Below are 13,977 nucleotides of genomic sequence, written 5' to 3'. Positions count from 1 at the left end.
ATATTCAAACACCGCACCGAAATTCCTTGTTAGGTTATGTTTGATTCCTAATTTATCTAAAGACGTCGGATTCAATGAAAATATTGTCGTGAATGGTCAGTAGATAAGGTACTTCAAGGAGGTGGCCATGTTGGTTTCAGTTCTATCACAGACTTCGTCTCTCGAGATGTGAATCGACGAAAATCTTGTGAGAATAAGTGGTACCCCAGCCGAGATTGGAGTTTAGTATTTCCGGAATGCAAGCCAGCAGCGTTTTTCCTCCACGAGACTGATAGGTCTTCCTTCATACATTCTGCGCATACTAGAAAATTGCCTGCCAAGAGAGGAGTATTTTATTTCAGTGCATTTTGTCACAAAACAGCGAAACCGCAGTCTCAAATATGGTCTCATATCGAGGTTATAATAACTGTGCTTCGTTGTGTAGAAGTTCATGCACATTGTAGGCCTCTATTAACAGCACTGCAGTGGCAACTGTTATATTGTCCGATAAAGTCCAAAATCCCTTGTCAGCAAGTCATCATGCCGTGGCAACGGTTATAACAACACACACACAAATAGATATTTTCACATAAGGCCCAAAATCACTTAACAGCAGCAAATGTTCATCAGCATTACTAATTATATACTTGGCTTTTCTGCTTATTGATGCCTCCTTTATGAAATCGCCACAGTTAGGACCACTTAATTAGTATTGTTAAAGCATAAACTGGCAGTTGCAATCTTGAGTGGATAAATTTCGTGCCAAATTCTTAGTATGGGTTTGTTATGCATTCGGAACCTTACGACGTAACGCCACTGCGGCCACAGTCCTTATCAGACAGGGTCTTTCTTGCTGTTCGGGTGACCCGATTCTGCAGGATAGTGTTCAAGATGGTGAGTCTGTAGTAGGAAGACGCATTTCGTTCTGCGAGTTACGTAAAAAACGGTTTTAATCGTGCATTTCAACAAAATTTCCCTGGCGTGGATATTCCTCCAAGGTCTTCCATTCATTGTTTTGATAACAGATTAAAAGCTTTGGGTTCGGTATCAGATAAGAGAATAAAAAGAAGACTCAAAAAAGGGTCGAAGGCGTGTTTTCAGGATTGGAGCGTTTGTCAATTGAAACTAAGCATGAAAGATTTCGCCCTTGTTGACGAAATGCTTTCTACAACTTGCTATTCCATCGACCCTATCGCCAGCCTGCGGTATGCTCTCTTTCTGTCTCTGCTGTGCCCCTCACATCCTTGTGGTTTTGACTGTGAAACGTCATAGTACTTCAATCACTCCAGAAGGTTATCTGTAGTTGACCTAAGACGAATTAATGTGTCGCTGTCTATCCTAAACTAATGGAGGAGTTTAGGAAAGATTTCCTATTGGATGAGAAGTCGAACGTGAATGGCTGTTGTATTGTGTCGAGTTCGTCCATATGAGAGGGCGATGCTTTTAACTGTAAAAGAATATTGTCATCTGCACGTCTGCACACGTGTATTATAACAAAGCGTTCTGTTGGCCAGTTACTGAGTAGCTGTGCTAATTAACGATCCGTGTTAGTTCTAGTGTTAACCACTGCATGGCGCGCCTGTCTGTCGCATGTGCCGTAAAAGGCCACCAATCACAGCAGCTTGTCTACCGGCGTGCCGCGAGGCTTTGAATGTAATGATTATATAAAATTAAAAAATCGAACAGTTGTTAATGTCTCATTATTGGCAGCAATTGATTATATTTCAGTAGTCAATTAAAGCATATCAATTAACTTATATATGAAACTTGGAAGCAGAAATTGGTAACAATAGTAGGTTAAGTGTAGTGCCCTTTGTTAAAAACAGTTTCCGTTGCAAAAGAACTTTGAGTAGTGACCCTAACAATTGACAAATTTGTTATAAGATAATGTGAGAGTGAAAAATTTGAAAATAATAGAATAAAGGAGCGGGACCAAGCCAATGTGATTTTTAACAATGGGTGTACTCGTATTGTAAATTTTACTTCTGTTTTAATTCCAGTGTACTGCAGAAAAGAATTAATATTCCAGCACCGAAAGGTTGGAAGAAAATGTGATGATGTATTTGTCTGTTACAAGCGTTTGTGATATTTTCTTATCCTCCGGCGGTAGATACTTCATACCAACCGTCAGACAATTGGCATTAGAATTGAGAACTATACGCCTAGAACAGGAAAGGTGGTACCATTGTGTGTCAAACTTCCATCTACATTGTGCAACCTGTCCATGAGTGGAATCGTGTGAAAGTTGGACTGTTGCTGAAAACAAGGGGTCTTCTGTTGCACTATCATTCACGTGTACCTCACAGTCCACTTGTTTTATTCATGAATTTGTAAGATAGTCGTCTCTGTAAAGTGACATCCGCGATTTTTATTATTTTATTTTTAAAAGATCTCGTGGTGTAATGAGATCAGATTAAATTCTTGAAATGCGGGCTAACTTTCGTTGTTGTTTTTTAATCCTATTCAACAAGACTTTAAGTTAAAATGTTTAAAACTATATTTAGCCTTGTAAATGTATTAGTTATTCTAGTAGATCGCAGATTGGGGGTTTCAGAAAACAAATTGCTAAGGAAAAGTGTTTAGAACATGTAATGGAGACAATTACATAATAAGAAGCTTCATGCGTTGCACTCTTTGCTTAATGTTTAAGTTATTAAATGAAGAAGAATGAGTTGGGCGAGATTTGTAACGCGTTTAAGAAACTGGAAACGCATACAGAATTTTGGTAAAAATACCACTTTGAAGACCTTGCTTTCGTGGGAGGAATGTACTGAAGTGGATGTTTAAGAGATCTGTGATGTGAAGGTGTGGACTGGGTTCTGCTTAGTATGGGGTCTGTGAACACGGAAATAAACTGGTGTGTTTCGTAAAAGCCAGGAATTTGTTGACTGGTTGAATAAATGCTGTGTGCTCAAGAAAACCTTGGAACAATGTTATTGGCTGTTTACTCAGTAACTGTGAGAAAGTGTCTTCATCTCTCGGGTGGAGTAGTTTAGTTTACACATTTGCCTTTTGAAGACGCTGTGAGCAGCTCAGACTAGACAGTCTTAATGAATAGGAAGGTATGTGGAAGGAAACGGTTGTAGGCTAGTTTAAGGTCCCATGGAGCGATCAAAGAAACCTACGAAGCAGGAATATTAACCACTTGACCGTAACATTGTTATTTAGTTTGTTGGTCGCCAGCCAGTCACAGAACATGCACTGGAGTTTTGTTTTTGAGAACTCTTCTTTATCGTTCAGTATATGATATTTTGCCGTGATACTTAAGAGAACTTATTATTTTATTTTCTGTGTGAAGCGGGTATATAAATCCCAATGAGTGACGTCATTGCACCACACACCACACTTGGTTTTTTTTTCCCACGCTCTGATGGCTGACAGACAAAAGACTTAACGCACCCGTTGTCTCAAAGAGTATTATCAGCTTGATCTATAACAACTTTCACAGGATGATGAACTCGGAGCTAAGAGTCATTATTTCCCATTTACTCCTACGGTACTTGGAACACAATGCAAATGAGCTATGAAATGGCATTCGTTTCTTTCATCAGCCTGCCCTGCTGTGATGTCAGTATCGATAAGTCAATACGATGTATCAAATCCTGATGATGATGGCGGAGCTGGTCGCTGAAATCTCGATATTTATCGAACTGACGGCTGACTGAGAATGTTTTATAAGTTCTTCCATTGAATTGGGTCCTAATTGTAATTCACTCTGTCTATGGCAGGTTAAAACCTAACCTTTGATGTGGCTGAATGATTTTATTTTAATGTTGTTACTGTTCAAGATCACTGGTAATTGTTAACGTGGTTTTGTTTCCAGTACCAAGTAAGCCTCTGAATGTAACAGTCCTGCGCGTCACTCATTCATCCATCGAGCTGTCATGGAATAAACCAGAACCACCCAATGGCCAGATCATTGGATACCGCCTGTACTATATGCATGCCAACTATACTGACGTGAAGACTATTCGCAAGACAGACCCTCACATTGAATTTATTCTCCAAGATCTGAGTAAGTTCTGCAAGAAGTGTGATAAAATTGAGAATTTTGTTTCTGTGTCAGTGGTACATCGCTTTATTTTGTTCCTAAACCGAAATATTTATTTTACAGAAGTTTATAATTCACAGAAAGTGCCTAACAGATTTCCCTTTCACATTTGTATTATTATTTAGATAATTCATGAGAATTGCCTGTTGTTACTTTTCCCCCAATTTCGCCACCATTTACAGATACATTAAAATAAATATAGGAATAAAACAAAAATTAAACAATATTTGCTAATTTCAAATATGAGGATTGTCCAGAGATAAAGCATGTAATGCAGCGGTAATGTAAAACGTCATGTTTGTATGTATTTTCTAGAACCATACACCGAATACAAGATATGGTTGAAAGCTTTCACTTGGAAGAATGAAGGCGATCCTTCAGAAGCCATCCGCCATAAGACAGATATAAGTGGTCCGAGTGCTCCGCGCATTGTGAATCTAACTTGCCAATCTCACGATACACTTTACCTTCAGTGGCAGCGTCCACAAGAATACTTCGGAGTTATTGACCGATATATTATTTTATATCGTGATGAGAGGTCCATGGAGTTTGAAGAGTTGGTTATTTCAGCATTAGCAGATCATCCAGAACCTTCGGTAAGCAAAGACATGACAGTTCTGACCATATTTGTTAGTACATAATTTGGTACTAAACTTTTATCTTTATCAGTTTCACATGCATCAATGAGTTCCAGTCTTTTATTTTCGTATCTGGCCGGTAGTAGCATTACGTGTCTGTCATATGATCTGTCCAGTGGAATTATTTTCTATGTTCTGTTGTTACGTGTTATAATCGTACAAAAATCATACAAGATGTTAAGGAAATAAACCCTTCAATACAAAATGCGTAGTCAGTGATTGTTAAAGCTGCTGATACATACACGTACCATTCAGCTTTAAATGGTTTATCACCATAACAAGAAAAAAAGAGGCCTTGAAGTACGTATGAATATGAACAAAAATATTTGTTTTAATTTCACAGATATAAAGAGACTTCTATTGGTGAATGGACTCTGGTCACCATATTAAAAAGATAAACCAAGAAAAACATCTCCATATCCAGAATTTTGCTTTCCCTCTAACAAAATTGTGTCAGATGCCTGGTACAGGAAACAGAGTTACGTATGACAATTTGTAATGTTGCAGATGGTGATACCGAACCTTACCGTTGACACAGTATATGAGATTAAATTGCGTGGAGTTTCGCATAGCATCATTAGCCGTGAAGATGTGCTGGGCCAGATGTCCGAACTACGGAAGGTGCACGTTCAACCAAATTGTGACAAGATTCAGAACTTCAAGCAGAGCAGTACAAAGGAATTGAGTGCAGGGATGATCGCTGGTGTCGTGTGCGCCTCTTTTGCCCTGTTATTGGCAGTGGTCGCTTTTATACTCTGGAGGTAAGGGATTTTTAACAGGATAAGAAATGGTGATTACAGCACAAGAGCACGCCTTGTAACAGCTGTCTGTAGTTATCTCAATTTCCACTACACTGGTCTCCAACTGTAGAGTTTACCTAAACTATTGAGAATTTTGGTAGGACTCCTTGGATGAGGGATCAGTCCTTTGTAGTGCCCCTGTTGTCACCAGGAGAACCCTGGAAGTTGAAAATTTCCATGTCATGAATAGAAGTCACGCCCGTTGTGCAAGTGGCTTAAAACTGCGTGTACCTTGGGCTGTGCTGACACCAGAACTGTCATCAGGGTGAGTCGCCACAAAATAATGAAAACTTTTGGAAGTTAACCTACTCTTCAACAAATGTTACATCTAAAACAAAAATATTTTTTTTTAAAAAGTGCTAATAATCGTAAAATGTTACCGTAACATTGACACTGATAGTAATTTTGCATCATTTTCCATAATTTCTCAGATTACTCTTCAGAAGATAATTTTGCTTATATTTGACGTACTTGCAAAAATTTACTTCCGTACTTGATGTCAGAACTAGAAGATGTAGGAGATGATCTGGCTGTTAAATGTGAAACAATTCCTTCAGGAGAAACAGATTTTTAAGGCTTCAAATCACTGGTGAGATTTCAGATTCTCATAACAGCAAATACGAAGAAGATGGCTGTCTTGTAGGATGTTGTGCCATGTAGTCTGGTGGAAGTTTATCGACATTTCAGATGTGCTTACTGTCTCCATCGTCAGGGTAGGGATTGCACTGGTGATTTGTGAGGTGGGGGGAGCTTATGTAACCATGGCCCTTATATTTTATCCAAGGATCCTTTGATTACAAAAAAAATATTCATTCCATACAAGGTGAAGTACTTTTCTTTTTTAAATACCATGTCTTTTATTTGTGTATTTCATAATTTTAATACTTTTTGATTAGATCTAGGAAAAAGGAAGCAAAGTTGTGAACACATTGATAAGATTAGCCTGTTTCATGCAGGAAATGTGTAATTGTGTATCTCCAGATAGAGTGAAAACCTAGAAGCTCTCTCCACCATTTACCAATATCTCCACCTCAGTCAGCACACGGAGATATGTTCTTTAAGCAGTGAAGACAGTTTTGTGGAACATTTCAGATTGTGTCTTGTGTCCAGAACGAAGGAGTAAATCAAAGTAGTGACAGTTATTGACAATGTGGACTTACCAGCACCAGCACCAGTGCCAGTAAATTTTAACATGATACATTTTATATGCTGATTATTTTGACATGTTGTTGCAATTTGTATTGAATATATTGCATAAGTACAGTTTTGTTGATAAGAATAGGTTCCAAGGTGTGCTCTATATCAGTGGTATTCAACCTTTATTGTTCGCATACCCCAGATATAATTTCTCTTCAACTTTGTACCCCCAAAGTTGTATAATTCAAGTTATACATAGTATATAAGGGGGTACACATACCCCAGGTTGAATACCACTGCTCTATATCATTTTGTTTTTAGAATGAACAATCATTTTCCATCTTGGATGGGGTGACTGGTCAGCATCATGTCCCAACTGCACTTTGCCCCCAAAGGAAATGAACTAAAGCATCCATTGGATAGGATACTGGGTACCCCCAGAGCTAGTCTGGACATGAGGCTGGAAGAAAAATCCTTTGCATTTGCCAGGGATCGAACCCCAGTCATCCAGTCCGTAGTCGGGCACTGTACTGCTGTACTGACTGGGCTGTCCGAGCTGCTGCTGTTATCCGGGATTAGAACTGACAGTTCATCATTCCAGTTCTTATTGGTTATGGTGACATACTACCACTCTTATTTTCAGGAAATGTTTCCACGCGGCATATTATTACCTCGATGATCCTCCACGAGCACCTCCACCGACGCTGGTTGACTGGGATGCCAGAGCAGAGAATGGCGGTGTTAAAACAGCCATTCCTGTTCACTTGTTCTCAAAACACGTGTCTGAACTTCATGCGGATGGAGACATTGGCTTCAGCAAGGAATACGAATCAATTCAGGCAGCTTCCACACAAGAAGAATATCCATCAGAACATTCGCAGCACCCTGACAACAAGCAGAAAAATCGCTATCTGAATATATTAGCATGTAAGTATGACAATTTAAAGACTTTCAACAGGTGATGGATAAAGAAAATAATAATAAAAATCATACATGTAAGATTTGAGGTTTTCACAGCGGTGAGTATGAAGATTTCTGTCTTCTGAGTTGTTGCGCTGTGTAGTCTGGTCGATGTTTACCAACGTTTCAGAGGTCATACTGCCTCCGTCATCAGGGCGATTAGTATGAAGATTTCTGTCTTCTGGGTTGTTGCGCTGTGTAGTCTGGTCGATGTTTAACAACGTTTCAGAGGTCATACTGCCTCCGTCATCAGGGCGATGAGTATGAAGATTTCTGTCTTCTGGGTTGTTGCGCTGTGTAGTCTGGTCGATGTTTAACAACGTTTCAGAGGTCATACTGCCTCCGTCATCAGGGCGATGAGTATGAAGATTTCTGTCTTCTGGGTTGTTGCACTGTGTAGTCTGGTCGATGTTTAACAACGTTTCAGAGGTCATACTGCCTCCGTCATCAGGGCGATGAGTATGAAGATTTCTGTCTTCTGGGTTGTTGCACTGTGTAGTCTGGTCGATGTTTAACAACGTTTCAGAGGTCATACTGCCTCCGTCATCAGGGCGATGAGTATGAAGATTTCTGTCTTCTGGGTTGTTGCGCTGTGTAGTCTGGTTGATGTTAACCAATGTTTCAGAGGTCACACTGCCTCCGTCATCAGGGCGATGAATATTCATATTCATCGTCCTGATGAAACGTTGGTTAACATCGACCAGACTACACAGCGCAACAACCCAGAAGACAGAAATCTTCATACTCACCGCCGTGAAAACCTCAAATCTTACGAAATAAATATCACTTTCTAACTACTACTGAAGGTAAATAATCATAGCATATGATAAAATGTGCGTAAGAATTAATGTGTGTTGGTACCAAACTAAATTCACATCTGTATCTGGGCGATATTTTAGATGATCACAGCCGAGTGCAGCTACTGCCAGTTCCTGGACAGAAACGGTCCATTGATTATGTCAATGCCAACTACATCGATGGTTTCCAGCGATCACGGGCATACATTGGTACTCAGGGACCACTTCCTGCAACATTTGATTGTTTCTGGCGCATGGTTTGGGAACAGCGTGTGGCAATCATCGTGATGATTACTAATCTTGTGGAGCGTGGAAGGGTGAGTAACGAACAACATTCGCAAAGTTAAAATTATTATTTGATGAGCACCACTTGCTACAGATATAATTGTCCCTTTCATTTTCATTAATGTGTGTACTTTGTTAATTTGTAATTATTGTTTAAAGCGTAAACTCTACATGCCATATATTTTTGTAAGCCGCACACTTCGACTGTGTTAGTAGATAATAAAGATTTTGGTAGTTGGAAGATATGACTGCGAGGTCTTTGTGCGGTGGTGCATATATTTTCTTGTCATTCGCAGTGTTGTTTTTTCTGGGAATGAGATACTCCTGGATACCAAGTCACTAGACAATAAAATTCTGGAAAGAGTGAATGAATTTAATTATTTGCGATATAATTTAGCCTTTAAAGACGAAAGGGATATTTCACAAAAAATTAATAAATACACGAAAATAGTGGGTATCATCAATAATGTCTTCAAGCCCTCACATGTTCAGAAACATACCCGCTTGCGCCTCTACATCATTCTCGCGAGACCTGTCCTCTCATATGGAAGCGAAGCTTGGACTTCAAGAAAAACAGGATATTAGCAGAATAACAGCTTGTGAAATGAGATTCATGAGAAGAACTGTGGGATACACCAAACTTGACCACATGAGAAATAAGGACATTATGACAGAACTTCAGATGGAAACTGTAATGAACATCTAGTGCCGAGGTCAAGGAAGAGAGGAGCTATACCTCCACTCCCCCCAAGTGCCTACATGGCGTATAGTGGGACAAACTTTACTTTACTGTAATGAACTACATTTGGCAATATCAACAAAATTGGACAAATCATGTGGATGGAATGACCAACAGTAGATTCCCAAATACAATTTTGGAATACCGCCCTGCTGGGAAAAGATCTCTTGGCCGACCTCAGAAGAGATGGATGGAAAATACAAGACCGTAACAGGCCTCATGGCCTAATACAGGAAAGGATGATGATGATGAGATACTCCTGGATAAAGGAGTTTCATAAGTGCAATTAACTCTTCTGTCAAAATTTCTCACTGATTGAATGTTAATGTTGATCCTGCTTTTAGGGGTTGGTACCACGTAGGCATGGGCAGTGTTTCTGCCATTTTCGAGGAACATGCTGCGTATATCGTAAGGCAAAATGTGACACGGTTTGCCTGTGAAGATAGAGGCAGCATGTTTTTCTGACATTAGAAAAATAGTCTACTTTTGTTAACACTCAGAAGTAGGATCAGTGTTAGCATTTATCTCATTTATAAAATTATTTATTATTGTGATTCTCAGGCACTGATTCCTTGATTACCTGACTGACTGACTGACTGTAATCCATGAGATGAGGACTGAATGCGCAACCACATAAACATTTATCAGGGTTATGGCCTTGTTGTATATACTTGTGAAAATGGAAGGGACAAACCATACCGAAATATCTGGTGCCCTTATTTGCAAATTTTATGTCATTGTATCTGTACTGTATATGACTGCCACAAATTGTCATGTGACAGGGGCACAGAATTTGGAATATTGAACCATGGCACAAACCCCTCACTACTTTGCGTGAGTCGGTAATCCTTTGGTTCAATAGCTGGAACTTTATACCTGTTTTGGTGATGTTTCCCACTTCCTTTAAAAAAATAAAATCGTAGATCATTAGCTTCAACATTTTGACTCAGAAATTGATATGTTTTATACAGTGGTCTCCTGTCACACAGCTGCGGATCATTCTTTTAATTTTTTTATCAGTGTAGTTTGAATTCCTTCACTTCGATAGGCATTGTTTGTGGTGGTTTTTCTTGCATGCTGTATCATTTAGCAGTTTGCATAATAGAAAAATTATCTTCTTAACATGTATGGAGATGGCATGTGAATTACAGAAATTGTTTGTAATAGAATATTTTTTGACGAAGTCAAATTCATGAAAAGGCTTTGCACATCAGGTATGAATTATTAGGATATGGTTGGAACTGTTTTATCTACTTTACCAGACTCACGCACTATGCAGCTAGTGAAGGAGACGAGTTTATGCATGCCCAGTTAGATGTTTGCGCAGTTTTTTAGCAGGTTATCAAGTCATACCGCTTTGTACCAGTGGACCACTGTATTTATGCCCCATCAACAGACATTGTGTATGGTATACATGAGTAGTTACTATTGTATCAAAATTAAAAATAATTTTTAGTTTGTATGAAACAGGAGTGCACTTATGTTTACATTTAGAAACAAGCAAAAGCAACTGATAGGTGTTATTCTCTTCTTTTCTCGTTCATGCTGTCCGATAGGAAACTCTTAAAAGACAGCCTAAGCTTGCATCCCAATGTCTGGAGGTACTGTATTTTGTTTGAGCACTCTATCTCTTTCTGTGTGCCTTGGTTTCCCATGATCCCAAAAAATCCCGTGAGCCAGTCTGTGATGTTTGATTGCTTGTAGTTGCCCGTAGAAGTGACCTCTCCTTACCTAGCTTTTCTTTCGCTGTGTTCTTTGCAATTGAATGCTTGCTCAGTGCAACATAATGGCCTCCGAATGACACCCCAGTTGAACTAGTTTGAGTTAACAAAGGTTAATCTGAGGCATGCCAGATACAAGATGTGTGGGCATGAGACTGACATGAAAGTGTCAAGCTTGGATCATAATTGACATGGCATAATTGCACATTATGGATGTGTAACCTCCAAGCCAAAATGATAGCCATCAGATGTGTTTCTGTCTTGTCTTGTATTGTATGAAGAGATTGATTTGCTAATAACTTTTCTTCAGATGATGATGATGAGAGCGAGATGTCCCAGTATGATTATTGCTTGATATAAAAGAAAAGTTTCAATTCTTTTATGCTGGCATTTGGAAGTGTAAGTTCTGAATGTGGTGTTACTCAGACAGTTGAATCTTACTGTTGGTTGGTAATGGTGAGCTAGCTTTGGAAATTTGAATTTATGCTTGCGTTCTAAAACAAAATCGTAGAAACAATTTAGTATTTCTAAACCCTTATTCTTTGTAACTTATAATGACCATGAAATCATAAATAAACTCAATTATTATAATTTGAGAGAGAAGATTTAACCTCTTTGCAATTCATAAAAACGGCCTCTTTGTATATATTTTTACCAGAACGGGACACCTAAACCTAACATCATCAGTAACCCTACCTCTGTGTCAAGAGACTGTATCTTCACCAGTAGTTTCCTTATTTTAGACACTTGTAAAACATTTCATCCCCACACATTTCAGTACAGTGTCCTTACATTTCAAATGAAATAGTCTTACCATTCAATACGGCATGATCTGTGCAGTCAAGAAAGCATAATTAAATAAGATACCAAATGCTATTCCTCCTGCCCCTATGTAAAACTAGTTAAGGTAGAAAATTTTTGGAAATTGTCATAGGTGTCATAAATAATCTAGAAAGGACCCAAGAGGATTAAAAAGTGTATTTGGAACTACTATTTCAAATGCTGTAAATAAATTTGCACTGCATGTTTTTAAGCAGTGGGAAAGCTTGGTAGCTGAACCAATTTGACTTTTCTGCTTGCCACCAGTACCAAGTAACATATTGACCAGTTTGCACAAATAAATTACTCAAAATTCCATCACAATATAAAACTATGTCAGTTTTATTCTTAAGTAGGTGTTGTTAAGTGTTGAGACATTGCTAAAATTTATTTTGAAATAATGTAATTAAATCCAGCAACTTTGGAAAGAAATGTAAATAATACAGTAGAAAGTGTTGTTGAATGATATTAAACTATTTGATAAATAATTTGCAAACTGGTATGTCTGCATAGTTACATATTACTTTCAGGACAGAATAACATTATAAATATGTGCTATGTGTACAGTAAATGGAATTTCTTTTTTTATATGGCAGTGTGTTCCAACATAAGCCAATATTATTGTGTTATTATAAGAGGTCTGTACAGTTTTTCTATATTATTTAATTACCAAATATTTAAAATTTTGGATCATATATTTCTTAATTGCTGTTATTAAAATTGTGAAAACTAGAGACATGTTCAGAATTTAATTTATTGTAATATTATGGACTTTAAATAAAAGTTTGCACAATTTTGGTATGCTCTAACTTAAAATTTTGTGATTGTTTTGATTTGTATGTGTAAGAATGAACTGGGCTTCATACTAATTCACTGTGTATTTCTTTCAGAGAAAATGTGATATGTATTGGCCTAAAGAAGGGGTGGAAACTTATGGAGTGATACAAGTGAAGTTGGTGAAGGAGGATGTTATGGCAACGTACACAGTTCGCACTCTACAGATACGACACCTACGGGTGAGCAGCCACAACTGTATCAGAGTAATAACACACCTTTATAATAATATAAGTGAATATAAAATTATGTTGGTTTATTTCATAAATTACATTTCTCATTTGATGAAGTCATATGCCTACATAACTTAGTAATGAACCATGCTTTGCATTAAAAAATGCATGCTGATAAAAACTATACTCACGTTTCAAAATAATTTCAGGCATATGTGTGATAATTGACCATGAAATATAACAGTTTTTAATTTATATCTAATGTATTGACACACCTCTATGCATTTAGTTTTTTCAGTGTTACATATTGGGAAACATCCAAAATAATTCATGTACCCTAAAATTTATAGTATGGACAGTATATTTTTCCTTATCTACTATCCATCCCACCCCTTTTATTCCCTTGCCCAGATGTTGAATTCATGGATCACCCCAACTACTTACTGTACTTACACTCTTGGCTGATTACTGTATATGTTACCATCATATATTAATTGACTGAAGTGTCCATCATGTCTGTAGTTTGGATGAAATCTTGATTGACCAAAATCTGCACACGTAGGTCTTCAGACAATTTGACGTAGTCTGGCTGTAATATCATGTGTCTGTACCCCATCAGTGCTAGGTGTGCTGCCATTTTGCACGTGTGCAATGGCATAGATTTTAGCTGTGCAATCAAATTTTTAGAAATTTTATTACACCCTTACACAGTGTATCAGCAGCTGTTACTAGATGGGCTGTCTGAACGAGCAGAATTTAAGTTAAATTAGTAGTGAAAAGCCAGGGATATTGTTCTGTAAGACTACAATAATAGAACAGATATACATGTTTATGGCAGCTCTCGCCATAATAAAGAGGGAGTTTCAGTCTGTATGTAAGGTATTTATAGATATTCATGTACAGAAGTTTCATATTAATTTTATATCTCAGTTTTGTTAGTGCAGTCAATGTAATACAGAATTTAATCTGTTTCAGCAGAATACTTTTCCACATCTATTCCTCCTAACTCGCCTGTGCCTCTCAGTTCCCTCCAGAGTCAATCTA

At 38.0% G+C, this 13,977-nt stretch overlaps 1 protein-coding gene across 6 annotated transcripts in view; it reads left to right on the top strand.

Moving 5' to 3' along the window:
• Ptp99A (Protein tyrosine phosphatase 99A) overlaps positions 1 to 13,977 on the top strand; it is a 726,502-nt gene that overhangs the window by 705,012 nt on the left and 7,513 nt on the right. For 3 of the 6 annotated variants that reach the window (XM_022062027.2, XM_022062030.2, XM_022062033.2), the window contains 7 exons: positions 3,803 to 3,994; positions 4,346 to 4,626; positions 5,176 to 5,429; positions 7,249 to 7,532; positions 8,465 to 8,679; positions 10,943 to 10,987; positions 12,817 to 12,966. In XM_022062027.2, the coding sequence (XP_021917719.1) occupies positions 3,803 to 3,994; positions 4,346 to 4,626; positions 5,176 to 5,429; positions 7,249 to 7,532; positions 8,465 to 8,679; positions 10,943 to 10,987; positions 12,817 to 12,966 (1,421 nt within the window). The remainder of the gene's footprint in view (positions 1 to 3,802; positions 3,995 to 4,345; positions 4,627 to 5,175; positions 5,430 to 7,248; positions 7,533 to 8,464; positions 8,680 to 10,942; positions 10,988 to 12,816; positions 12,967 to 13,977) is intronic. The other 3 variants (XM_022062028.2, XM_022062032.2, XM_022062029.2) reach the window with 3 other exon arrangements.

This window comes from Zootermopsis nevadensis, unplaced genomic scaffold, assembly GCF_977971745.1.
Source record: "Zootermopsis nevadensis isolate Lab colony 2312 unplaced genomic scaffold, Znev_1.0 Znev_ptg000025l, whole genome shotgun sequence".
Classification (NCBI taxonomy): domain Eukaryota; kingdom Metazoa; phylum Arthropoda; class Insecta; order Blattodea; family Termopsidae; genus Zootermopsis; species Zootermopsis nevadensis.
This window is presented reverse-complemented; position numbering and strand designations above follow the sequence as displayed.